The 27,042-nt window shown below is 46.8% G+C and overlaps 1 protein-coding gene across 1 annotated transcript in view; it reads left to right on the forward strand.

Annotated features, from left to right (window-relative positions):
* Window positions 1-24,932, forward strand: part of LOC140398864 (xenotropic and polytropic retrovirus receptor 1 homolog) — a 109,171-nt gene extending 84,239 nt beyond the window's left edge. The window contains exons 11-14 of the mRNA XM_072487806.1: window positions 11,318-11,490; window positions 15,865-16,001; window positions 18,949-19,158; window positions 24,518-24,932. Coding sequence (XP_072343907.1) covers window positions 11,318-11,490; window positions 15,865-16,001; window positions 18,949-19,158; window positions 24,518-24,581 — 584 coding nt within the window. The 3' untranslated portion in view covers window positions 24,582-24,932. The remainder of the gene's footprint in view (window positions 1-11,317; window positions 11,491-15,864; window positions 16,002-18,948; window positions 19,159-24,517) is intronic.
* Window positions 24,933-27,042: the final 2,110 nt, after the last annotated feature.

The raw sequence follows: 27,042 nt of genomic DNA on the forward strand, positions 1-27,042 counted from the left end.
AGGATGATGTGTTACAATGAGGAAGATGATGTGTTACAATGAGGATGAGGATGTGTTACAATGGGGATGATGATGTGTTACAATGAGGATGATGTGTTACAATGGGGATGATGATGTGTTACAATGGGGATGATGTGTTACAATGGGGATGATGTGTTACAATGAGGATGATGATGTGTTACAATGAGGATGATGTGTTACAATGAGGATGAGGATGTGTTACAATGAGGATGATGGTGTGTTACAATGGGGAGGATGTGTTACAATGAGGATGAGGATGTGTTACAATGAGGATGAGGATGTGTTACAATGGGGATGATGATGTGTTACAATGGGGATGATGATTTACAGTGAGGATGATGTGTTACAATGAGGATGAGGATGTGTTACAATGAGGATGATGTGTTACAATCAGGACGATGTGTTACAATGAGGATGATGATGTGTTACAATGAGGATGATGTGTTACAATGAGGATGAGGATGTGTTACAATGAGGATGAGGATGTGTTACAATGAGGATGATGATGTGTTACAATGGGGATGATGATGTGTTACAATGGGGATGATGTGTTACAGTGATGATGATGTGTTACAATGAGGATGATGATGTGTTACAATGAGGATGATGTGTTACAATGAGGATGATGATGTGTGACAATGAGGATGATGATGTGTTACAATGAGGATGATGTGTTACAATGAGGATGATGTTGTGTTACAATGGGGATGATGTGTTACAGTGAGGATGATGTGTTACAATGAGGATGATGATGTGTTACAATGAAGATGAGGATGTGTTACAATGAGGATGATGTGTTACAATGGGGATGATGATGTGTTACAATGGGGATGATGTGTTACAATGAGGATGAGGATGTGTTACAATGGGGATGATGATGTGTTACAATGGGGAGGATGATGTGTTACAATGGGGATGATGTGTTACAATGAGGTTGAGGATGTGTTACAATGAGGATGATGGTGTGTTACAATGGGGATGATGTGTTACAGTGAGGATGATGTGTTACAATGATGATGATGATGTGTTAAATGAGGATGATGTGTTACAATGGGGATGATGATGTGTTACAATGAGGATGATGTGTTACAATGGGATGATGATGTGTTACAATGGGGATGATGGTGTGTTACAATGAGGATGATGTGTTACAATGAGGATGATGGTGTGTTACAATGGTGATGATGTGTTAAAGTGAGGATGATGTGTTACAATGATGATGATGATTTGTTACAATGAGGATGAGGATGTGTTACAATGAGGATGATGGTGTGTTACAATGGTGATGATGTGTTACAGTGAGGATGATGTGTTACAATGAGGAATAGTATGTGTTACAATGAGGATGAGGATGTGTTACAATGAGGATGATGGTGTGTTACAAGGGGGATGATGATGTGTTACAATGGGGATGATGTGTTACAGTGAGGATGATGTGTTACAATGATGATGATGATGTATTACAATGAGGATGATGTGTTACAATGAGGATGAGGATGTGTTACAATGAGGATGAGGATGTGTTACAATGAGGATGATGATGTGTTACAATGGGGATGATGATGTGTTACAATGGGGATGATGTGTTACAGTGAGGATGATGTGTTACAATGAGGATGATGATGTGCTACAATGAGGATGATGTGTTACAATGAGGATGATGATGTGTTACAATGAGGATGATGGTGTGTTACAATGGGGATGATGTGTTACAATGAGGATGAGGATGTGTTACACTGGGGATGATGATGTGTTACAATGAGGATGAGGATGTGTTACAATGAGGATGATGATGTGTTACAATGGGATGATGATGTGTTACAATGAGGATGATGTGTTACAATGAGGATGATGATGTGTTACAATGAGGATGATGTGTTACAATGAGGATGATGTGTTACAATGAGGATGATGTGTTACAATGAGGATGATGATGTGTTACAATGAGGATGATGAGTTACAATGAGGATGATGTGTTACAATGAGGATGATGTGTTACAATGAGAATGATGTGTTACAATGAGGATGATGTGTTACAATGAAGATGATGATGTGTTACAATGGGGATGATGATGTGTTACAATGAGGATGATGTGTTACAATGAGGATGATGATGTGTTACAATGAGGATGATGTGTTACAATGAGGATGATGTGTTACAATGAGGATGATGATGTGTTACAATGAGGATGATGGTGTGTTACAATGAGGATGATGTGTTACAATGAGGATGATGTGTTACAATGAGAATGATGTGTTACAATGAGGATGATGTGTTACAATGAGGATGATGATGTGTTACAATGGGGATGATGATGTGTTACAATGAGGATCATGTGTTACAATGAGGATGATGATGTGTTACAATGAGGATGATGATGTGTTACGATGGGGATGATGTGTTACAATGAGGATGAGGATGTGTTACAATGACGATGATGATGTGTTACAATGAGGATGATGATGTGTTACAATGTGGATGATGTGTTACAATGGGGATGATGATGTGTTACAATGGGGATGATGTGTTACAATGAGGATGAGGATGTGTTACAATGAGGATGATGATGTGTTACAATGAGGATGATGGTGTGTTACAATGAGGATGATGATGTGTTACAGTGAGGATGATGGTGTGTTGCAATGAGGATGATGTGTTACAACGAGGATGATGATCTGTTAGAATGAGGATGATGTGCTACAATGAGGATGATGGTGTGTTACAATGAGGATGGTGGTGTGTTACAATGAGGATGATGTTGTGTTACAATGAGGAAGATGCAATACAATAAGGATGATTATGTTATACAATGAGGATGATAGTGTATTACAATGAGGATGAGGATGTGTTACAATGAGGATGATGTGTTATAATGAGGATGTGTTCCAAAGAGGATAATGTATTACAATGAGGATAATGATTTGTTACAATGAGGATGATGATGTGTTACAATGAGGATGATGATGTGTTACAATGAGGATGATGTGTTACAATGAGGAAGATGGTGTGTTACAATGAGGATGAGGATGTGTTACAATGAGGATGATGATGTGTTACAATGAGGATGATGTGTTACAATGAGGATGATGTGTTACAATGAGGATGATGATGTGTTACAATGAGGATGATGATGTGTTACAATGAGGATGATGTGTTACAATGACGATGATGTGTTACAATGAGAATGATGTGTTACAATGAGGATGATGTGTTACAATGAAGATGATGATGTGGTACAATGGGGATGATGATGTGTTACAATGAGGATGATGTGTTACAATGAGGATGATGTGTTACAATGAGGATGATGATGTGTTACAATGAGGATGATGGTGTGTTACAATGAGGATGATGTGTTACAATGAGGATGATGTGTTACAATGAGGATGATGTGTTACAATGAGGATGATGATGTGTTACAATGGGGATGATGATGTGTTACAATGAGGATCATGTGTTACAATGAGGATGATGATGTGTTACAATGAGGATGATGATGTGTTACAATGGGGATGATGTGTTACAATGAGGATGAGGATGTGTTACAATGAGGATGATGATGTGTTACAATGAGGATGATGATGTGTTACAATGAGGATGATGATGTGTTACAATGAGAATGATGAAGTGTTACAATAAGAATGATGATGTGTTACAATGAGGATGATGATGTGTTACAGTGAGGATGATGTGTTACAATGCGGATGATGGTGTGTTACAATGGGGATGATGTGTTACAATGAGGATGAGGATGTGTTACAATAAGCATGATGATGTGTTACTATGATGATGATATGTTACAATTAGGATGATGTGTTACAATAAGGATGATGATGATATGTTACAATGAGGTTGATGTGTTACAATAAGGATGATGGTGTGTTACAATGATGATGATATGTTACAATGAGGATGATGTGTTACAATGAGGATGAGGATGTGTTACAATAAGCATGATGATGTGTTACAATGATGATGCTATGTTACAATGAGGATGATGTGTTACAATAAGGATGATGATGATATGTTACAATGGGGATGATGTGTTACAATGAGGATGAGGATGTGTTACAATAAGCATGATGATGTGTTACAATGAGGATGAGGATGTGTTACAATAAGCATGATGATGTGTTACAATGAGGATGATGATGTATTACAGTGAGGATGATGTATTACAATGAGGATGATGTGTTACAATAAGGATGATGATGTGTTACAATGAGGATGATGTGTTAAATGAGGATGATGTGTTACAATGAGGATGATGATGTGTTACAATGAGGATGATGTGTTAAATGAGGATGATGTGTTAAATGAGGATGATGATGTATTACAGTGAGGATGATGTATTACAATGAGGATGATGTGTTACAATAAGGATGATGTGTTACAATAAGGATGATGATGTGTTACAATGGAGATGATGATGTGTTACAATGAGGATGATGATGTGTTACAATGAGGATGATGTGTTAAATGAGGATGATGTGTTACAATGAGGATGATGATGTGTTACAATGAGGATGATGTGTTACAATGAGGATGATGATGTGTTACAATGAGATGGATGATTGTATTACAATGAGGATGGGGCATTACAATAAGGATGATAATGTTATACAATGAGGATGATAGTTTATTACAATGAATGGGAACTGGATTTGTAGTCCAGCAACTAAGGTAGCCGATATTCAGGATGCCAAAGCGTGTAGTGAGGCAGTGGGGAAGGGAACACTGACAAAGGAGAGTACTTGCAGGCACGGAGATGGGTTGAAGTGTGTATACTTCAACGCAAGAAGCATCAGGAATAAGGTGGGTGAACATAAGGAATGGATCGGTACTTGGGACTACGATGTGGTGGCCATCACGGAAACTTGGATAGAAGAGGGGCAGAAATGGTTGTTGGAGGTTCCTGGTTAGAGATGTTTCAATAAGATTAGGGAGGGTGGTAAAAGAGGTGGGCGGGGTGGCATTGTTAATTAGAGATAGTATAACAGCTGCAGAAAGGCAGTTCGAGGAGGATCTGCCTACTGAGGTAGTATGGGTTGAAGTCAGAAATAGGAAAGGAGCGGTCACCTTGTTGGGAGTTTTCTATAGGCCCCCCAATAGCAGCAGAGATGTGGCGGAACAGATTGGGAAACAGATTTTGGAAAGGTGCAGAAGTCACAGGGTAGTAGTCATGGGTGGGTGACTTCAACTTCCCAAACATTGAGTGGAAACTCTTTTGATCAAATGGTTTGGATGGGGTGGTGTTTGTGCAGTGTGTCCAGGGGGCTTTACTAACACAGTATGTAGATTGTCCGACCAGAGGGGAGGCCATATTAGATTTGGTACTTGGTAATGAACCAGGGCAAGTGATAGATTTGTTAGTGGGGGAGCATTTTGGAGGTAGTGACCACAATTCTGTGACTTTCACTTTAGTAATGGAGAGGGATAGCTGCGTGCAACAGAGCAAGGTTTACAATTGGGGGAAGGGTAAATACGATGCTGTCAGACAAGAATTGAAGTGCATAAGTTGGGAACATAGGCTGTCAGGGAAGGACACAAGTGAAATGTGGAACTTGTTCAAGGAACAGGTCCCACGTGTCCTTGATATGTGTGTCCCTGTCAGGCAGGGAAGAGATGGTCGAGTGAGGGAACCATGGTTGACAAGAGAGGTTGAATGTCTTGTTAAGAGGAAGAAGGAGACTTATGTAAGGCTGAGGAAACACGGTTCAGACAGGGCCCTGGAGGGATACAAGATAGGCAGGAGGGAACTGAAGAAAGGGATTAGGAGAGCTAAGAGAGGGCATGAACAATCTTTGGCAGGTAGGATCAAGGAAAACCCCAAGGCCTTTTACACATATGTGAGAAATATGAGAATGACTAGAGCGAGGGTAGGTGCGATCAAGGACAGTAGCGGGAGATTGTGTATTGAGTCTGAAGAGACAAGAGAGGTCTTGAACGAGTCCTTTTCTTCAATATTTACAAATGAGAGGGGCCATATTTTTGGAGAGGACAGCGTGAAACAGACTGGTAAGCTCAAGGAGATACTTGTCAGGAAGGAAGATGTGTTGGGCATTTTGAAAAACTTGAGGATAGACAAGTCCCCCGGGCCTGACGGGATATATCCAAGGATTCTATGGGAAGCAAGAGATGAAATTGCAGAGCCGTTGGCAATGATCTTTTCATCCTCACTGACAACAGGGGTGGTACCAGGGGATTGGAGAGTGGCGAATGTCGTGCCCCTGTTCAAAAAAGGGAATAGGGATAACCCTGGGAATTACAGGCCAGTTACTCTTACTTCGGTGGTAGGCAAAGTAATGGAAAGGGTACTGAGGGATAGGATTTCTGAGTATCTGGAAAGACACTGCTTGATTAGGGATAGTCAGCACGGATTTGTGAGGGGTAGGTCTTGCCTTACAAGTCTTATTGAATTCTTTGAGAAGGTGACCAAGCATGTCGATGAAGGTAAAGCAGTGGATATACTGTACATGGATTTTAGTAAGGCATTTTATAAGGTTCCCCATGGTAGGCTTCTGCAGAAAGTAAGGAGGCATGGGATAGTGGGAAATTTGGCCAGTTGGATAACGAACTGGCTAACCGATAGAAGTCAGAGAGTGGTGGTGGATGGCAAATATTCAGCCTGGATCCCAGTTACCAGTGGCGTACCGCAGGGATCAGTTCTGTGTCCTCTGCTGTTTGTGATTTTCATTAATGACTTGGATGAGGGAGTTGAAGGGTGGGTCAGTAAATTTGCAGACGATACGAAGATTGGTGGAGTTGTGGATAGTGAGGAGGGCTGTTGTCGGCTGCAAAGAGACATAGATAGGATGCAGAGCTGGGCTGAGAAGTGGCAGATGGAGTTTAACCCTGAAAAGTGTGAGGTTGTCCATTTTGGAAGGACAAATATAAATGCGGAATACAGGGTTAACGGTAGAGTTCTTGGCAATGTGGAGGAGCAGAGAGATCTTGGGGTGTTCATCGATCTTTGAAATTTGCCACTCAAGTGGATAGAGCTGTGAAGAAGGCCTATGGTGTGCTAGCGCTCATTAGCAGAGGAATTGAATTTAAGAGCCGTTAGGTGATGATGCAGCTGTACAAAACCTTGGTAAGGCCACAGTTGGAGTACTGTGTACAGTTCTGGTCGCCTCATTTTAGGAAGGATGTGGAAGCTTTGGAAAAGGTGCAAAGAAGATTTACCAGGATGTTGCCTGGAATGGAGAGTAGGTCTTACGAGGAAAGGTTGAGGGTGCCAGGCCTTTTCTCTTTAGAACGGAGAAGGATGAGGGGCAACTTGATAGAGGTTTATAAGATGATCAGGGGAATAGATAGAGTAGACAGTCAGAGACTTTTTCCCCGGGTGGAACAAACCATTACAAGGGGACATAAATTTAAGGTGAATGGTGGAAGATATAGGGGGGATGTCAGAGGTAGGTTCTTTACCCACAGAGTAGTGGGGGCATGGAATGCGCTGCCTGTGGAAGTAGTTGAGTCAGAAACATTAGGGACCTTCAAGTGGCTATTGGATAGGTACATGGATTATGGTAGAGTGACGGAGTGTAGATTAATTTGTTCTTAAGGGCAGCACGGTAGCACAATTGTGGATAGCACAATTGCTTCACAGCTCCGGGTTCAATTCCGGCTTGGGTCACTGTCTGTGCGGAGTCTGCACGTCCTCCCCGTATGTCACCTGGGTTTTCTCCGGGTGCTCCGGTTTCCTCCCAGAGTCCAAAGATGTGCAGGTTAGGTGGATTGGCCGTAGTGGATTGCCCTTGGTGTCCAAAATTGCCCTTAGTGTTGGGTGGGGTTACTGGGTTGTGGGGATGGGGTGGAGGTGTTGACCTTGGGGAGGGTGCTCTTTCCAGGAGCCGGTGCAGACTCGATGGGCCGAGTCGCCTCCTTCTGCACGGTAAATTCTATGATAGTCTGTGATTAATCTAGGACAAAGGTTCGGCACAGCATCGTGGGCCGAAGTGCCTGTTCTGTGCTGTATTTTTCAATGTTCTATGTTCTATGATGATGTGTTACAATGAAGATGATGTGTTACAATGAGAATGATGTGTTACAGTGAGGATGATGTGTCACAATGAGGATGATGATGATGTGTTACAATGAGGATGATGATGTGTTCCAATGAGGATGATGTGTTCCAATGAGGATGATGTGTTACAATGGGGATGATGTGTTACAATGAGAATGATGTGTTACAATAAGGATGATGATGTGTTACAATAAGGATGATGATGTGTTACAATGAGGATGATGGTGTGTTACAATGGGGATGATGATGTGTTACAATGAGGATGATGATGTGTTACAATGAGGATGATGATGTGTTACAATGAGGATGATGATGTGTTACAATGAGGATGATGATGTGTTACAATGAGAATGATGAAGTGTTACAATAAGAATGATGACGTGTTACAATGAGGATGATGATGTGTTACAGTGAGGATGATGTGTTACAATGAGGATGATGATGTGTTGCAATGAGGATGATGTGTTACAATGAGGATGATGATGTGTTACAATGAGGATGATGGTGTGTTACAATGAGGATGATGATGTGTTACAATGAGGATGATGGTGTGTTACAATGAGGATGATGATGTGTTACAATGAGGATGATGTGTTCAATAAGGATGATGATGTGTTACAATGAGGATGAGGATGTGGTAGAATGAGAATGATGTGTTACAATGAGGATGATGTGTTACAATGAGGATGTGTTACAATGAGGATGATGATGTGTTAGAATGAGAATGATGATGTGTTACAATGGGGATGATGTGTTACAATGGGGATGATGATGTGTTACAATGAGGATGATGTGTTAAATGAGGATGATGTGTTAAATGAGGATGATGTGTTACAATAAGGATGATGGTGTGTTACAATAAGGATGATGGTGTGTTACAATGAGGATGATGTGTTACAATAAGGATGATGGTGTGTTACAATGGGGATGATGTGTTACAATGAGGATGAGGATGTGTTACAATAAGCATGATGATGTGTTACAATGATGATGATATGTTACAATGAGGATGATGTGTTACAATAAGGATGATGATGATATGTTACAATGAGGATGATGTGTTACAATAAGGATGATGGTGTGTTACAATGATGATGATATGTTACAATGAGGATGATGTGTTACAATGAGGATGAGGATGTGTTACAATAAGCATGATGATGTGTTACAATGATGATGATATGTTACAATGAGGATGATGTGTTACAATAAGGATGATGATGATATGTTACAATGGGGATGATGTGTTACAATGAGGATGAGGATGTGTTACAATAAGCATGATGATGTGTTACAATGAGGATGAGGATGTGTTTCAATAAGCATGATGATGTGTTACAATGAGGATGATGATGTATTACAGTGAGGATGATGTATTACAATGAGGATGATGTGTTACAATAAGGATGATGTGTTACAATAAGGATGATGATGTGTTACAATGAGGATGATGTGTTAAATGAGGATGATGTGTTACAATGAGGATGATGATGTGTTACAATGAGGATGATGTGTTAAATGAGGATGATGTGTTAAATGAGGATGATGATGTATTACAGTGAGGATGATGTATTACAATGAGGATGATGTGTTACAATAAGGATGATGTGTTACAATAAGGATGATGATGTGTTACAATGGGGATGATGATGTGTTACAATGAGGATGATGATGTGTTACAATGAGGATGATGTGTTAAATGAGGATGATGTGTTACAATGAGGATGATGATGTGTTACAATGAGGATGATGGTGTGTTACAGTGAGGATGATGTGTTACAATGAGGATGGTGATGTGTTACAATAAGGATGATGTGTTACAATAAGCATGATGATGTGTTACAATGAGGATGATGTGTTACAGTGAGGATGATGTGTTACAATGGGGATGATGATGTGTTACAATGAGGATGATGTGTTACAGTGAGGATGATGATATGTTACAATGAGGATGCTGTGTTACAATGGGGATGATGTGTTACAATGAGGATGATGTGTTACAATGAGGATGATGTGTTACAATGAGGATGATGTGTTACAATGAGGATGAGGATGTGTTACAATAAGCATGATGATGTGTTACAATGAGGATGATGTGTTACAATAAGGATGATGATGTGTTACAGTGAGGATGATGTGTTACAATGAGGATGATGATGTGTTACAATAAGGATGATGTGTTACAATAAGCATGATGATGTGTTACAATGAGGATGATGTGTTACAGTGAGGATGATGTGTTACAATGAGGATGATGATGTGTTACAATAAGGATGATGTGTTACAATAAGCATGATGATGTGTTACAATGAGGATGATGTGTTACAGTGAGGATGATGTGTTACAATGGGGATGATGGTGTGTTACAATGAGGATGATGTGTTACAATAAGGATGATGATGTGTTACAATGAGGATGATGTGTTACAATGGGGATGATGATGATGTGTTACAATGAGGATGATGATGAGTTACAATGAGGATGATAAGACCATAAGACATAGGAGCAGAATTAGGCCACACGGCCCATTGAATCTATGATGTGTCACAATGAGAATGATGTGTTACAAATGCACTGGAGGGATGGGGGAGCATTTGAAAAATAACTTTACAACCTGTGCATCGCCAGTTCCAATCACTCCTGGATTGGCAGCCGTGTCTTCAGCTATCGAGGACATTCCCCACTTCTTCATTTTCCATTCCCTTCCTGTCCACTAGGGGAAAAACATCAATTCTCCCCTTGACATCTCACTCAGCGTGGCTCAGATCAGAGCGATACAGAAACCTGTGCCTGCCCTGCTTCACATTACTGTCCCCGAGGTCCACTAATTGCCCCAACCCAGCATCCACCACCTCACCCCATCACCAACTCACTGACCATCATCTAACTGTCAGCAACTAGTGTTAGTGCGGTGCAGCGTGTCTCTCAGGTTGCCTGGTAAACATGAAGCCAGGTCTATTAAGAATGTTGAGATAAGACCTCGAACATTTTTCTCTCGTCAATGGTGTTCTGACCAAAAAATATGCCATGAAAAAAACTGGAAACGTTTAATCACGCTTTCATCACCACAGTTACACCATGTTGTAGAGTTCCAATGTTCATTCACAATCCTCCCCCCCCACCCCCTCCGGCCCACACCCCTCAAGATTCGATCACCCTAATGTTAGGGAGACTCGAGTGGTTAATGTGACATGTTGCCCCGGTGAAGCTGAATGAATTGTAACACTCGAGCACCTGCGATGTGCTCTCTCTCTCTCTGTCTACCACAGAACGGCCGCAGCTGACGATTGGCGTGAAGGTTTACTTTTACCTGTGGGCTGTGACGTCCTGTGTCAGCACCATTTTCACCATCGGCTGGGACCTGAAGATGGACTGGGGGCTGTTAGACAAGAATTCCAAAGAGCATAAATACCTGAGAGAGGAGACAGTGTATCAAAATAAAGTAAGTGCAGGTCAAACTCAAAACACATTCACAGTCACCAATTAACAGTGGAGTCCGCTGGAAAGCTGAATGTCACATCTCACAGAACAATGTGACGCGAGAAAAAGCCTTTTCACGCTGGCAGCAGGGCTCTGCCAGAAAATGTGAAGTGTGAAGGGGGCATTCGAATAGAAGCAATGCGCAGGGATTGGGGAAAAGGCAGGGGAACGGCACTAAGTCACGATGCTCATTCGGAGAGCTGGTGCAGGCGGGATGGGACGAATGGCCCCCTTCTGCACCGTAACAATTTTGTAATTGTGGGATTCTTGTTTATAAATCACCCGTTGTATTTACCGATAACAAGTTACAAATCTCACATCAGGGTGAACATCCGGCCTACGATAACCTCATTTCCAGTTGCCATACTTTTGCCACACTTGTGTCAATTTCTTTCACCGTAAATTCAGCCGCTTACATTTGCCAATTGGATTGGATTGGATTTGTTTATTGTCACGTGTACCGAGGTACAGTGAAAAGTATTTTTCTGCGAGCAGCTCAACAGATCATTAAGTACATGGGAAGAAAAGAAAATACATAATAGGGCAACACAAGGTATACAATGTAACTACGTAAGCACCGGCATCGGATGAAGCATACAGGGTGTAGTATTAATGAGGTCAGTCCATAAGAGGGTCATTTAGGAGTCTGGTAACAGTGGGGAAGAAGCTGTTTTTGAGTCTGTTCGTGCGTGTTCTCAGACTTCTGCATCTCCCCCCCCCCCCCCCCCCCCCCCCCCCCCCCCCACGAGGCGCACAGGGATGACCTGATTAATCCACCATGAGCCTCGTGGAACACGAGCTACTCCGCTGAGGGGGGAGGGTAGTTAACTCAGGACTTTAAAAGCCGGCTCAGGTAGGGGAGTCCGTTACCAAGTTTTTGGTGGGATTGTGGAAATTGGCAGAGTTTGCCACTAATGACCATCCCTATCCGAGGTGCTGTGGGACTGCCTTTTATGCGGAGTAGGCAATATGGCGACCCACTGGAAATTGCAGGCCGAGCTGTCCATTGCTGGATCTAAAAAAGGTTGTTGATTATCATAGAATTTACAGTGCAGAAGGAGGCCATTCGGCCCATCGAGTCTGCACCGGCTCTTGGAAAGAGCATCCTACCCAAGGTCAACACCTACACCCTATCCCCATAACCCAGTAACCCCACCCAACACTAAGGGCAATTTTGGACACGAAGGGCAATTTATCATGGCCAATCCACCTAACCTGCACATCTTTGGACTGTGGGAGGAAACCGGAGCACCCGGAGGAAACCCACGCATATACGGGGAGAACGTCCAGACTCCGCACAGACAGCGACCCAAGCCGGAATCGAACCTAGGACCCTGGAGCTGTGAAGCAATTGTGCTATCCACAATGCTACCGTGATCTCCCTCTCCCTCTCACAGCAGAGCACAGAAAAGGGGGCCCAGGAACTCCAGGGGTTGCCGGGGATAGAGGTCAACAGCGTAGGATGCCCCTCTCCACCCCCCCTCCCATTCAGGCGCGCAGCCCTCCCTGGGACTGGGACTGCCGGACCCTCGCTCTGCCCTGAACACCGCCGGGTCCAGGCCATTGGTCAAGGGCCGCTACAAGCAGGCAGGACACCTCGCTGCAATTGATGGAGAGCAACCTGATGAGGAGGAGTGTGTGCAATTGAATTGCATTGCCACACCATGAGTTGCCCACATCGGGATTACCGCCAAGTCGAGTGGCCACAAGTTAGAGAGGGAGTTGGACATGTGGGGTTCGAAATGTCAGTAATTGGGAGGCAGACCTTCGAGAGAATCAGGGCTGGAGTTCAACAGTTGGGTTTGTGGGACATCGAGGGACCTACACGGGGGGGACCCCCAGCCTACAGCAGGCACGACAATGACCCCGGTAACCTATGGGCAACAATCCATTAGGCTTCCATTAATAGCAGTGCCAGACCCTGGACCGAGTCTGCTGGGCCGTGACTGGCTGCAACCCCTCTGGTTGGGCTGGCAACAGATGTTCTGGATGGGCACCGGTGGACATTACAAAGTCTTGGGGAAGTACCCAGGTAGGTCTGGGAAAACTATATGTAGACCCTGAGGCCCAGTCTAACTATTTTCAGGCCTGCCCAGTTCCCTATAGGCTGCTGGAGAAAGTTGAGGATGAACTCAGCCAATTAGAAGGTCTCTGGATCATCAGACCGGTACGGTTTGCTGATTGAGTGGCGCTGGTGATCTATAAAACCTGACAAAACTGCGCAACTACGCGTGGATTAGAAATTGACCGTCAACAAGACCTATATGCGAAGTTAACTGGTGGGTCATTCGTTCCCCAAGCTCAACGTGAGCCAAGCCTATCTCCAGCTGGGGCTGGACGCTGATTGCAGGTGTTACGTAACCATTACTACCCACGGGGGCCTGTCTGAATACATGAGACTGTCGCTCGGAGTGTGGCTTGCGTACTTTTTCAGTGCGTTATAGAAAACATACTGAGAGGGTTTCCGCGTGTGGCGGTCTACTTGGGCGATGCCCTGGTCAACGGACCCACAGGAAGGGAGCACCTGAGTAACCTGGAGGAAGTCCTCCGCCGTTTCTTTGAGATGGGTGCCCGCTTTAAGAGGGGTCAAATGTGTTTTCTATGCCAAGGAAGTTACATACTTGGGGTGGGGTGTGGATCGGGATGGACTACACCCGGTAGAGGAGAAGATGTGGGCGATTAGCCAAGCCCCCACTGCGGAAAACGCGACAGTGGTACGGTCGTTCTTAGGTCTCATAAACTACTATGGGAAATTCATTCCTGGCCTAACGACCATCCTTGGCCCACTGCACGAATTGCTGAACAAGCACCAAGAATGGGTGTGGGGATTGCCGCAGGAGAAAGCTTTTGCCAAGGTGAAGCAGCAGTTAATTGATTACTGACATATTATGACCCCTCCAAGCCTGCGTACAGTTCAGACAGATCATTCCATACATGAAAAGAAAATACTTAATAGGGCAAACATAAAATACACAATGTAAATACATAGACACAGGCATCAGGTGAAGCATCCAGGAGTGTAGCGCTACTCAGTAGAGAAGATCAGTAAAGAGATCAGATCAGTTCATAAGAGGGTCGTTTAGGAGTCTGGTGACAGTGGGGAAGAAGCTGTTTTTGAGTCTGTTTGTGCGTGTTCTCAGACTTCTGTATCTCCTGCCCGATGGAAGAAGTCGGAAGAGTGAGTAAGCCGGGTGGGAGGGGTCTTTGATTATACTGCCCGCTTTCCCCAGGCAGCGGGAGGTGTAGATGGAGTCAATGGATGGGAGGCAGGTTCATGTGATGGATTGGGCGGTGTTCACGACTCTCTGATGTTTCTTGCGGTCCTGGGCCGAGCAGTTGCCATACCAGGCTGTGATGCAGCCAGATAGGATGCTTTCTATGGTGCATCTGTAAAAGTTGGTAAGAGTCAGCGTGGACATGCCAAATTTCCTTAGTTTCCTGAGGAAGTCTGGGCGCTGTCGTGCTTTCCTGGTCGTATGACAAACCAAGAATTTTCATGGTCACCGTAGATGTTTATTGCGGGTTTTTTTATTTTAGTTTTAACTAACAGAATTTAAATTTGTCAGCTGTCATGGTGAGGCTTGAAACCGTGGGCGGGGCTTTCAGGTCCCAACACCGGCGGACATCATCGTGGGCGGGGCAGGAACATTCATCCGCTCTCCTGATGTTCCGGGCCCGCCTGTAACGATTTCAGCCAATGGCAAGGCTGGATAATACCCTCTCCACCCCCCCCCCCCCCCCCCCACCATGTCTCCAAATATATTCGTCCAGACCCCTGGCTTATAATGCAGAACGATCACCGCCATGCTGTCGTACCAGGGGAAGCTAGGTAAGTACATGAGAGAGGAGAGGATGGAAGGATACATTGCTGGCATGGGCTGAAGCTGGGTGGGAGGAGGCGGACATAAATACCAGCATGGGACCCACTAGTCCGAATGTGCAATATAATGACACATAAAAACAGAAAGTGCTGGGCATCACAGCCTGTCTGACAGCATCTGTGGAGAGAGAAGGGAGCGAACGTTTCGAGTCTGGATAACTCTTGGTCAAAGCTTTGACAAAAGCTTCAGGTCATCCAGACTCGAAACATTAGCTCCCTTCTCTCTCCTCAGATGCTGTCAGACAGGCTGCGACGTCCAGAACTTTCTGTTTCTGTTTCAGATTCCAGCATCCGCACTAATTTGCTTTTATCTTCGTGCAATATAATGAGGTTGGCAAACTGGAAGGATGATCAAATGGGAACAAATGCCCTTCATTTTTATAGAACCTGTGTTGTTATCAGTCATTTCCTCGTTGACGATTGGTCCTGACCTTGACACTCTCTCTCTACCCTTAGGTCTACTATTACTGTGCCATATTTCAGGATGTGATACTGCGTGTTGCCTGGGCCCTCAATATCTTATTCGTTCAGAATAAGCAATCCACCATGGCACAAATCATCTCAACAACCTTGGCTCCCTTGGAGGTCTTCAGGTGAGCGATGATGCAACTCAACAGGAAGCGAGAATCATAGAATCCCTACAGTGCAGAAGGAGGCCATTCAGCCCATCGAGTCTGCACCGGCCCTCCAAAGCAGCACCCTACTTACACCCCCGTCCTATCCCAAATAACCTTTTTGGACACTAAGGGGCAATTTAGCACGGCCAATCCACCTAACCTACACACCTTTGGACTGTGGGAGGAAACCGGAGCACCCGGAGGAAACCCACGCAGACACGGGGAGAGAGTGCAAACTCCACAGAGTCACCCAAAGCTGGAATTGAACCTGGGTCCCTGGTGCTGTGCGGTTGCAGTGCTAACCACTGTGCCAGCATGCTGCTCAGGAAGCTCCTGCTCATGTTTAATTGTTTTCTTTTCCCACTCTGTGAGAAACCTGGGAGAAGGTCCGAGTTCCGTTGCGCAGGGCAGTGGCAAGGTTTACAAAATACAGCAGGAGGCGAAAATGAAGAAATAATGGGGAGTTCACGTCAAATTTTGTGGTTCTTAAAGGGAGTAAGGAGAAATTGAAGGGATTACTGAAGGGGGGGGTTCTAGGTCCTGGGCAGATTGCGGTCAAGTGAGAGACTGTGCATTGAGTCTCTGTTTTGATGTGGCGGTCTCAGAGGGCACTGAGATGCAGGATAATATTTGGGTTTTCACCGTTGAAGCTCACCGTGTGATATCCTCCCCTCTCTGAGTCAGGATGATGTAGGTTGATGTTCTGCCCCCAGGGACTTTGGGCCAGACATTGAGGCCACTGCATCAGTGCAGTAGCGAGGGAGCTCTGCACTGTGGAACGCGGCAATGGTCACATCAGCCCTCTGACCTGACTCAGTGCTGACTCTCAGCAAGTGCAATTACCGGCCGAGCCAGGAGGGGGCCTCAGCGCCCAGAACCTTGAAGGAAAAGGGATGGGGCTGGTGCAAAACCTGCAGACTCTGGGAATCTGAAATAAAAATAAAAAAAGTTGAAGGTCGTCAGCAGCATCTGACACAGAGTTAACGGGCCAAAGCTTCCGGGCTCCAGATCATGACCGGATCTATGTCTGAGATCGGGACCCTGTAGACGTCCTGACACGCATTGGGGAAGTTTCGATTTCTGATGGTCATTCGATCCGCCCCGCAGGACGCTGCACAAATGTCCCCAACTTTGAGTTAGAGTCGGGGACTTGGGTCAGTTCCGTGGTACTTCGCTGAATGGTTACTCACAGCAGGCCCCCCCCCCCATCACCCCTCTGACCTTCCTCACTAAACCTCAATCTCGGCCAACTACCCTCCCAAACTGACTACCCCCCCCACCTCCCTTTGGCCCAACCAGACCCAATTAACCATCCCAACCCAAATACTCCCAGATCACCCAACTACCCGCCTGATGCAACTACCCCATGACCCAACTTCACTAACCCCACAACAACCTGGCTACCTGACCATCCACTCACCCACCTCACCCGACTACACCCCTACCCACTTACCTACCCACCCACCACCTCGTACACCCACCCCCTACCCACCTACCTACCTACTTACGACTCATATTGACTAACATTCAAACCGGTCGTTTAAACTTGCCCCACAGCCATCAAGAAATCCCCCAACTCTACTCAGCTCTGACAGAGTTCCCTGAGGGACACTGTGAGTGTGTGCTGCGCATTTCTGCGGAATTTGAGCTTGTTCAACCCCGGTAGAAATGTGCAGGGGTATCATGTTTGGGAGCAGGGGGCCGGGGGGGGGGGAGAACGGAGGAATTCCCGATTTTGTTGGCAATCTGATGGTTATTGCTGCTGATCAGGAAATCCGGGAGCGCCAGGGTCCCAGGTTTGATTCCCGGCTTGGGTCACTGTCTGCGCGGAGTCTGCACGTTCTCCCCGTGTCTGCGCGGGTTTCCTCCGGGTGCTCCGGTTTCCTCCCACAAGTCCCGAAAGACGTGCTTGTTAGGTGAATTGGACATTCTGAATTCTCCCTCTGTGTCCCCAAACAGGCGCCGGAGTGTGGCGACTAGGGGCATTTCACAGTAACCTCATTGTTGTGTTAATGTAAGCCTAATTGTGACAATAATGATTATTCTTATTATTACAAAGCTTCAGCCTTGTGACCTCTGAGCTGTGATGAGAGGTCACCAGCCTGAAACGTTAGCTCTGTGTTTCTGGCGGCACGGTGGTGCAGTGGTTAGCCCTGCAGCCTCACGGCGCCGAGGTCCCAGGTTTGATCCCGGCTCTGGGTCACTGTCCGTGTGGAGTTTGCACATTCTCCCCGTGTCTGCGTGGGTTTCGCCCCCACAACCCAAAGATGCGCAGGCTAGGTGGTTTGGCCACGCTAAACTGCCCCTTAATTGTGAAAAAATTAATTGGGTGCACTAAATTTACTTTTAAAAAAGCTCTGTGTTTCTCTCTCCACAGACGATGCCTGACCTGCTGAGTATTTCCAGCACCTCCTGTTCGTATTCTTGTGACAGTTGGCAGAGAGTCAGTCAATGGGTAGGAGGCAGGGTAGGGGTCAGAGCACAGTCCACTCTGTAGCAGAGGCCGCTTAGCTATTCCACAAATTAAAAACAGAATTGGTACAAACTACAGCATCCGGAGCTCATGAGCAGAGCTGCAGCCGGAGTCAGGTGATTTCTTCGGAAAGTTACATTGCGATAGTTACAAATACACCAATTCTCTACTTAAAATGAATCCCAGTCATGAAGAGCGGTGAGTGCTCGAGGCCTGGTTGACATTGGAATGATTAAACTATCTCCATTCTGGCCGGGAATAATGGGGACACGATAAGCAACCAACAATGATTTGGAGGCAGGAGTGGCAAGAGTTAGCAGTGGAGGAGCAATTCGTAAAGTGCAGATGAAGTGTGGCCCGTGTGTCCTGCGGCTCGTTGCTGGGTTTGTGCAGAGCCTGGTTGCCGATTTACATTTTTTTTTTGGTCACTTTACAAACCTCCCTCCGCAGGCGATTTGTCTGGAACTTCTTCCGATTGGAAAACGAGCACTTGAACAACTGCGGCCAGTTCCGCGCGGTCAGAGACATCTCCATAGCACCCGCAACCGGGGTCAAACAGGCGTCTCTGCTGCTGATGATGGACCAGCAAGAGGGGGTCAGGAATCGCGGGAAGGTCAAAGGCGACAAGCGGAAAACCAACTTTTCCTTCAAGCGGTCGAGGTCAGTATGTCGCGCCTTCGAAGCGGCCCGTTATCAATCAGCGGGAGGGAATATTACGATGGGTGACCCAAATGCTGAGTCAGAGTCGTAGGTTTTGAGGAGTGTCACAAAGGGACACGGCCACCGTTACTGGAGCAAATAAAATCCAGGATGTGCAAGAGGCGGGAATTTGAGGAGCACAGATATCTGTGAGACAGAGAGAGAGAGATCATAATCATACACTGCTTTGTAAACCAGGGGACGCCGGGCAAGGTCTATTTTTAAACAAAACTCGAATAATTGTAAAACTTTCACCAAGTTTGCATCTTCCCTCACAACTCGAAAGTTGGGGCTGCTTCCTCGTGTAAAATGGAGACATAAAAAAACAATATCCCCTTTCCCCACACCCAGTTGATAATAGCCAAGACTTTGGTTCTCTATGGAGTTTAGAACAATCAGAGATGACCTTACTGAGGCATGTAGAATTCTCTGGGGGATTTGACAGGGTAGCTGCTGAGAGGTCTCTCTTGTGGGAGAGTCTGGGACCAGAGCGCATAATCTCAGAGTGAGGGGGTTGTCCTTTTAAGACAGAGATGAGGAGGAATTTCTTCTCACCGAGGGGAGTGAATCTGTGGAATTCTTTACCGCAGAGGGGCAGTAGGGGCTGGGTCGTTAGATATGTTCAAGGCTGAAATAGACAGATTTTTAATCAGTGACGGAATCAAGGGTTATGGGGATAAGACGGGGGAATCAAGGATCATGAGGATAAGGCGGGAAAGTGGAGTCAAGGATTATCAGATCAGGTCAGATCAGTCATAATCTCATTGAATGGCGTAGCAGACGCGATGGGTTGAATGGCCTACTTCTGGTCCTCCAGCTTATGGTCAAGTGATAAAAGGGGAACATCAGCTCAGGTTCCTGCTCCCGGTCACCATCCAATGACCCCCCCCCTTCTGGAGCAATTTCCTTCAGCCGCCAACCCCCTCCCCTCACCCAAGCCTGCTACACACCCCACCTTATTCCAACACTCCATGCCTAAATTCACCAGTGAAGAGAATGGCCACCTAAGCAAGGCCCCGGAAAAACAGCTGGAATCTTATCCTATCTTAATTCAGCTGCTTCAAGCGCAGAGGGGAGGAAAACTCATTCTTGGGAACGACTGATTTATTGGGAAATTGAACACCAGTTTCCAGGCAAGTTTTTTGCCAGAGCCATTTGTGAACAGTAGGTACAGTACGAAGTCTTACAACACCAGGTTAAAGTCCAACAGGTTTGTTTCGATGTCACTAGCTTTCGGAGCGCTGCTCCTTCCTCAGGTGAATGAAGAGGTCTGTTCCAGAAACACATATATAGACAAATTCAAAGATGTCAAACAATGCTAGGAATGCGAGCATTAGCAGGTGATTAAATCTTTACAGATCCAGAGATGGGGTAATCCCAGGTTAAAGAGGTGTGAATTGTATCAAGCCAGGACAGTTGGTAGGACTTTGCAGGCCAGATGGTGGGGGATGAATGTAATGTGACATGAATCCCAGGTCCCGGTTGAGGCCGCACTCATGTGTGCGGAACTTGGCTATAAGTTTCTGCTCGGCGATTCTGCGTTGTCGCGGGTCCTGAAGGCCGCCTTGGAGAACGCTTACCCAGAGATCAGAGGCTGAATGCCCTTGACTGCTGAAGCGTTCCCCGACTGGAAGGGAACATTCCTGCCTGGTGATTGTTGCCCAGTATTTCCCCGGAGCGGAGAAAATACGTCATCTTCTTCACAGATTTCAACACGTCATCAATGACGATGAACATCTTGCCAAGGTCATCCCCACACCCCCACTACTTGCCTTCAAACAACCGCGCAACCTCAAACGAACCATTGTTTGCAGCAAACTACCCAGTCTTCAGAACAGTGACCACGACACCACACAACCCTGCCATGGCAATCTCTGCAAGACGTGCCAGATCATTGACATGGATACCACTATTACACGTGAGAACACCACCCACCAGGTATGCGGTACATACTCGTGCGACTCGGCCAACGTTGTCTACCTCATACGCTGCAGGAAAGGATGTCCCGAAGCGTGGTACATTGGCGAGACCATGCAGACGCTGCAACAACGAATGAACGGACATCGCGCAACAATCACCAGGCAGGAATGTTCCCTTCCAGTCGGGGAACACTTCAGCAGTCAAGGGCATTCAGCCTCTGATCTCCGGGTAAGCGTTCTCCAAGGCGGCCTTCAGGACCCGCGACAACGCAGAATCGCCGAGCAGAAACTTATAGCCAAGTTCCGCACACATGAGTGCGGCCTCAACCGGGACCTGGGATTCATGTCACATTACATTCATCCCCCACCATCTGGCCTGCGAAATCCTACCAACTGTCCTGGCTTGATACAATTCACACCTCTTTAACCTGGGATTACCCCATCTCTGGATCTGTAAAGATTTAATCACCTGCTAATGCTCGCATTCCTAGCATTGTTTGGCATCTTTGAATTTGTCTATATATGTGTTTCTGGATCAGACCTCTTCATTCACCTGAGGAAGGAGCAGCGCTCCGAAAGCTAGTGACATCGAAACAAACCTGTTGGACTTTAACCTGGTGTTGTAAGACTTCGTACTGTGCTCACCCCAGTCCAACGCCGGCATCTCCACATCATGAACAGTAGGTGGCAGTGCTGCTCTTTGTAATTGTCCATCGAACGCCCAAACCTGCAAACTGCTGCCACCCATTGACAGAAATCTGGGACTGCACCTTAGTGTGCAAGTTGCTTTGTTGATCTGGCAAATGCATCCCACTTCGTTAATCCTATTCATAATTTTGCATCAGTATTTTAAAGTGACTTCACAGTACTTCCCAAACTATTTTCTTGTTGTGAAATGACCCCTTTTCAAATGGAATAGTAATCATGGAACCTTCGCTCCCCCGACCCCCATCTAAATTATAACGCCGGTAATTATTCGACAATCAATGTTGAATGTGAAGACTGTTTTATCAATGCTTTCAGGAGGGAAGTGACCACCTGAAGGGAAAAAAGTTGCAGACTATGGGGAAAGGTCAGGGGTGCGGCACTTGCTAAATTGCTTTTGTTGAGAGCCAGCATGCGCAGTGGCCTTTTTATGATTGTTTCTGTGCTGCTGACGTACTCTGTGTAGTGGTCAATCCTGATTCCCCACTACTTTGAAGACTCTCTGGAAAAAGCTTGCTCGACGCCCAGGGGTCCACGGGTCCCAGTTTGAGCACCATTCCTCCAAAATGTTTGCCTCTCCTCTCATCAAATAGTGATTTGAAGTCAGGTATGATGGCAGATTTCTGGCATTGTTTCCCTGCACTCTGGCGTTTCCATTGTTTTGCCACGTCTCTCCACGGCTCAAAAGCCACCTCCCCATAGAATCCCCACTGTGCAGAAGGAGGCCACTCGGCCCATCGGGCCTGCACCGACCCTCGGAAAGAGCACCCTAGGCCCACTCTGCCACCCTAGCTCCAGTATCCCCACCTAATCTGCACATCCTTGGACATCAAGGGACAATTTAACCTGGCCAATCCACCAAACCTGCACATGTTTGATCTGGGGGAGGAAACCGGAGCACCCGGAGGAAATCCACGTAGACACGGGGAGAAAGTGCAGACTCCGCACAGACATCCAAGGCTTGAATTGAACCCAGGTCCCTGGCGCTGTGAGGCAGCAGTGCTAACCACCTTGCCACCTCTCCAACTGCAAGCAAAGTTCACTCCCCTGAATATTCTTCACTCCTGCCTGGTGACCATCACAAAACCATAAGAAAAAGCAGCAGGGCAGGCAGACCTTGCCCCCGAGTCTGCTCTGACCTCAGCCGCTCCCAGCTCCCTTTTCCCATCTCAGTCCCCATGTCGGCTAATTGCTGGAGACTCCGAAAGATCCATCGATCGATCTCAGCCTCGATTACATTCCAGGGCTGTGCACCCAGAGACCCCTGAGGTGGAGAATTCCCAGCACGATCCTCTGACTGAAGACAGTAATCCTCATCTCAGGGTGGCGCTTTAACGTGAGACGGCGCCTCCTAGTTCCACAGGGGAAGCATCTCCGTGGCATCGACTGTGTCAAACCCTCTCAGAACCACATCTGCTTCATTGAGATCACCTCATATTCTTCCAAACTTCAGAGGATGTAGCCCCCCGCCGCCCCAGCGCAGCACCTTGGGACATTTTAATACAGCGGGGAGATCTTACCGACTCACCTGTCATTTTGATATTTATTGACCAACGTGTAAATTCATCAGATACTGCCCAGTATTTTTTTAAACGTCGAAAGATTAAATGCCTTGGTTTCTTTACATTCTTTCTGAGTTTCAGTTTCTGTTCATCGCAGGCTTCTAAAACCACAATGTTGATAAATCAGGCAAGACAGTTGTCATTTTTCATCTCTCAGTGACGTGGGCATCAGTAACCAGCCTGGCAATTCAGGCACGGCGAGGGGCCCTGTGCACTGCGTCCATGTTCCGAAGGTTCATCCACAGCCCTGATGGATGCCGAGTTCGGGGACTTGGAAGCAACGTCAGTGTATGCACTGGGCTAGAATCCGGCCTGTTCACATCTCAACATCCCCACTCTACCCCCCTCTATCCCAGTATTTATATTCAAGTGGACAATCCCAAGGCAGAAGGACAGCTAAACTGGCCATACACCTCATTCCTATTTGTGTCAACTCACTGTGAGCAACTTCTTAACAGTCACCGCACTTTAGGGAAATTCACTATGGCGCAACACTTTGAGATGCTGTGGAATGATGTGCTCAAGTGCTGTATGAGAGCAAGTCCCTTAAAGAGAAGGTATTTCTTTATCGTAAATACTTAGACATTTCATCTTAAGCATTCATTAACTCCACCATGGAGTGTGCTGAAATACTTTCCGCTTGCCTGGATGAATGCAGCTCCAACAACACTCAATACACTCGACACCGTCCAGGACAAAGTCTAATCGGCATCCCATCCGCCAACTTCAACATTCCCTCCGTCCACCACTGACACAGTGACAGCCGTGTGTGCCATCTAACAGGTGCACTGTAGTAACTCACCAAGGCTCCTTAGCACCTTCCAAACACATGACCTCTACCATGTAGAAGGACAAGAGCAGCAGATATCTGGGAACCCCACCACCTGGAGGTTCCCCCTCCAAGTCACTCACCGCAGCCGTTCCTTCACTGTCGCTGGGGCAGAATCCTGGAACTCCCTCCCTAACAGCACTGTGGGTGCACCTACACCACATGGACTGCAGCGGTTCAAGAAGGCAGCTCACCACCACCTTCTCAAGGGCAATTAGGGATGGGAAACAAATGTTGGCCCGGCCAGTGAAGCCCACACCCGCGAGAGAACGAATGAAGACAAACGCACCTTGTTTGTTTTTCAGAGCCAAGAACCTGGAAACGAAAGTGCACATCGAAGAGGAGGAGGGCGATGCTACGAAGAGCTGAACTACGGTTCCTTTTAATAGCCGAAAGAAGACAGGGGGCGGTTTCACACACTCCCCAACCGGCCGAGGTGTAAACTTTTCAATGACGTAAAGGTTCTGAAGCCACTGGCTTCAGAAAATTTTCACACTTTGGTAAAACAAAGTACTTAAAAAAAAATTTGATAGTGCCTTTCAAATGTTCCTGCGTTTGTAAAAGGTTTCCTCCTTGTTCTGTTTGTCTCCTTGGTCCCAACGTCTGCCCACAGAGTGTAACAGTAAGAGACTTGCTCTAGTCTGAGGCATCTGTCTCTGGTTCACTCTCTGATTGTGCTTTTCTGTGCGAAGAATATCCGGCCTCTTCACACACCACATCCACCCCCACCTTCCCCTGCCCCCTAACCCACCCCCACCTTCCCCTGCCCCCTAACCCACCCCCACCTTCCCCTGCCCCCTAACCCACCCCCACCTTCCCCTGCCCCCTAACCCACCTTCACCTTCCCCTGCCCTCTAACCCACCCCCACCTTCCCCTGCCCCCTAACCCACCCCCACCTTCCCCTGCCCCCTAACCCACCCCCACCTTCCCCTGCCCCCTAACCCACCCCCACCTTCCCCTGCCCCCTAACCACCTCCACCTTCCCCTGCCCCCTAACCCACCCCCACCTTCCCCTGCCCCCTAACCCACCCCACCTTCCCCTGCCCCCTAACCCACCCCCACCTTCCCCTGCCCCCTAACCCACCCCCACCTTCCCCTGCCCCCTAACCCACCCCCACCTTCCCCTGCCCCCTAACCCACCCCCACCTTCCCCTGCCCCCTAACCCACCCCCATCTTCCCCTGCCCCCTAACCCACCTCCACCTTCCCCTGCCCCCTAACCCACCCCCACCTTCCCCTGCCCCCTAACCCACCCCACACCCACCTTCCCCTGCCCCCTAACCCACCCTACCTCCCCCTGCCCCCTCACCCACCCTACCTCCCCCTCCCCTGCCTCCTCCCCACCTCTCCCTTCCTCCCCTTGCCCCCTCCCCAACTCCCCCTGCCCCCTCCGTTCCCCTGCCTCCTCCCCAGCCATTCATTCTCCCTCTTTGGGAGTGGGCAATTTTGAGTGTAAATCTTTGTCCAGTCATTATGTTGGAGCACTAACACCATCGCTGTATTTCCACATTGCCGATCTGGACCATTAATGTCAACGGCATCAAAGGGTCCCGATCGACAGAACAATTAACTATACAAAACGTAATCGAGTAATAGAATTACGTATGATTTTGATAGTAAAACTGCAAAGGAAAAGGCCAGAGAGACGGTCCATGTTCGGGATAATACACACAGTCACTCAGTCACACAGTCTCTCTCTCTCTCTCTCTCTGTCTCACACACACAGTCACTCACTCACTCGCACATACACACAAACACAGTCACTCACTCGCACATACACACAAATATACATACACACTCACTTGTGCATACACACACAGTCACTAACTCGCGTGTACACACAGTCACTCACTCAGCACGCACACACAGTCACTAACTCGCGCACACACACAGTCACTCACTCACCACACACAGTCACTCACACACACAGTCACTCACTCGTGCACACACACACAATCACTCACACTCAGACACACACAGCCACTCACTTGCACTACACACACAGTCACTCACTCACTCGTGCACACACACAGTCACTCACACACACAGTCACTCACTCACTTGTGTACACACACAGTCACACACTCGTGCACACCCACACTCACTCACATGCACACAGTCACTCGTACACACATAGTAACTCGCACACACACACAGTCACTCACTCACTTGTGTACACACACACACAGTCACTCACTCGTGCACACCCACACTCACTCACATGCACACACATAGTCACCACTTGCGCACACACACTCACTCGCGCACACACACACTCACTCATGCACACACACACACACACAGTCACTCACTCACACACACACACTCACTCGCGCACACACACAAATACACTGTTATAGGCAGGTGACGGGCTCAGACTGCCGCAGAGAAGCAAATATTAGAGTCAGAGAATTTGACACAACAGAACCAGTAGGCAGTACTAGAGGTTACGCAGCTCAAGAAAAAGCTGTGAAGTGCTAACAATCTGGGTGACCAGACACTCTTACAGAAACACATGACTAGAGTAGGCACGACAGTAAACAGAATCTGAACCCAATTGGGAGGAAGGTAAATGTTTGGAATGTTTCTGATATTCTATTGGATGTTTGATCGAAGCAGTTCTATTCCAGGCTGAAGTCTCAAACTCAAAGAACAAAGTGGTCAAAATCCCAGTTTGGCATTGTTTGATGTTGGGAAGCCTGAGCATGCGATGCTTATTTGGCCTCAAGTCTCATTTTACAGGTTCAAGTGCTTGACTGCGAGGTCAGGCAATGGGAGCTGAATTGTAAACTGCTGCCCGGTAGTGTTGGCTGTGTGTGTAGGAGGGCAG

This window comes from Scyliorhinus torazame, chromosome 22 (genome assembly GCF_047496885.1).
Source record: "Scyliorhinus torazame isolate Kashiwa2021f chromosome 22, sScyTor2.1, whole genome shotgun sequence".
Taxonomy (NCBI): Eukaryota; Metazoa; Chordata; class Chondrichthyes; order Carcharhiniformes; family Scyliorhinidae; genus Scyliorhinus; species Scyliorhinus torazame.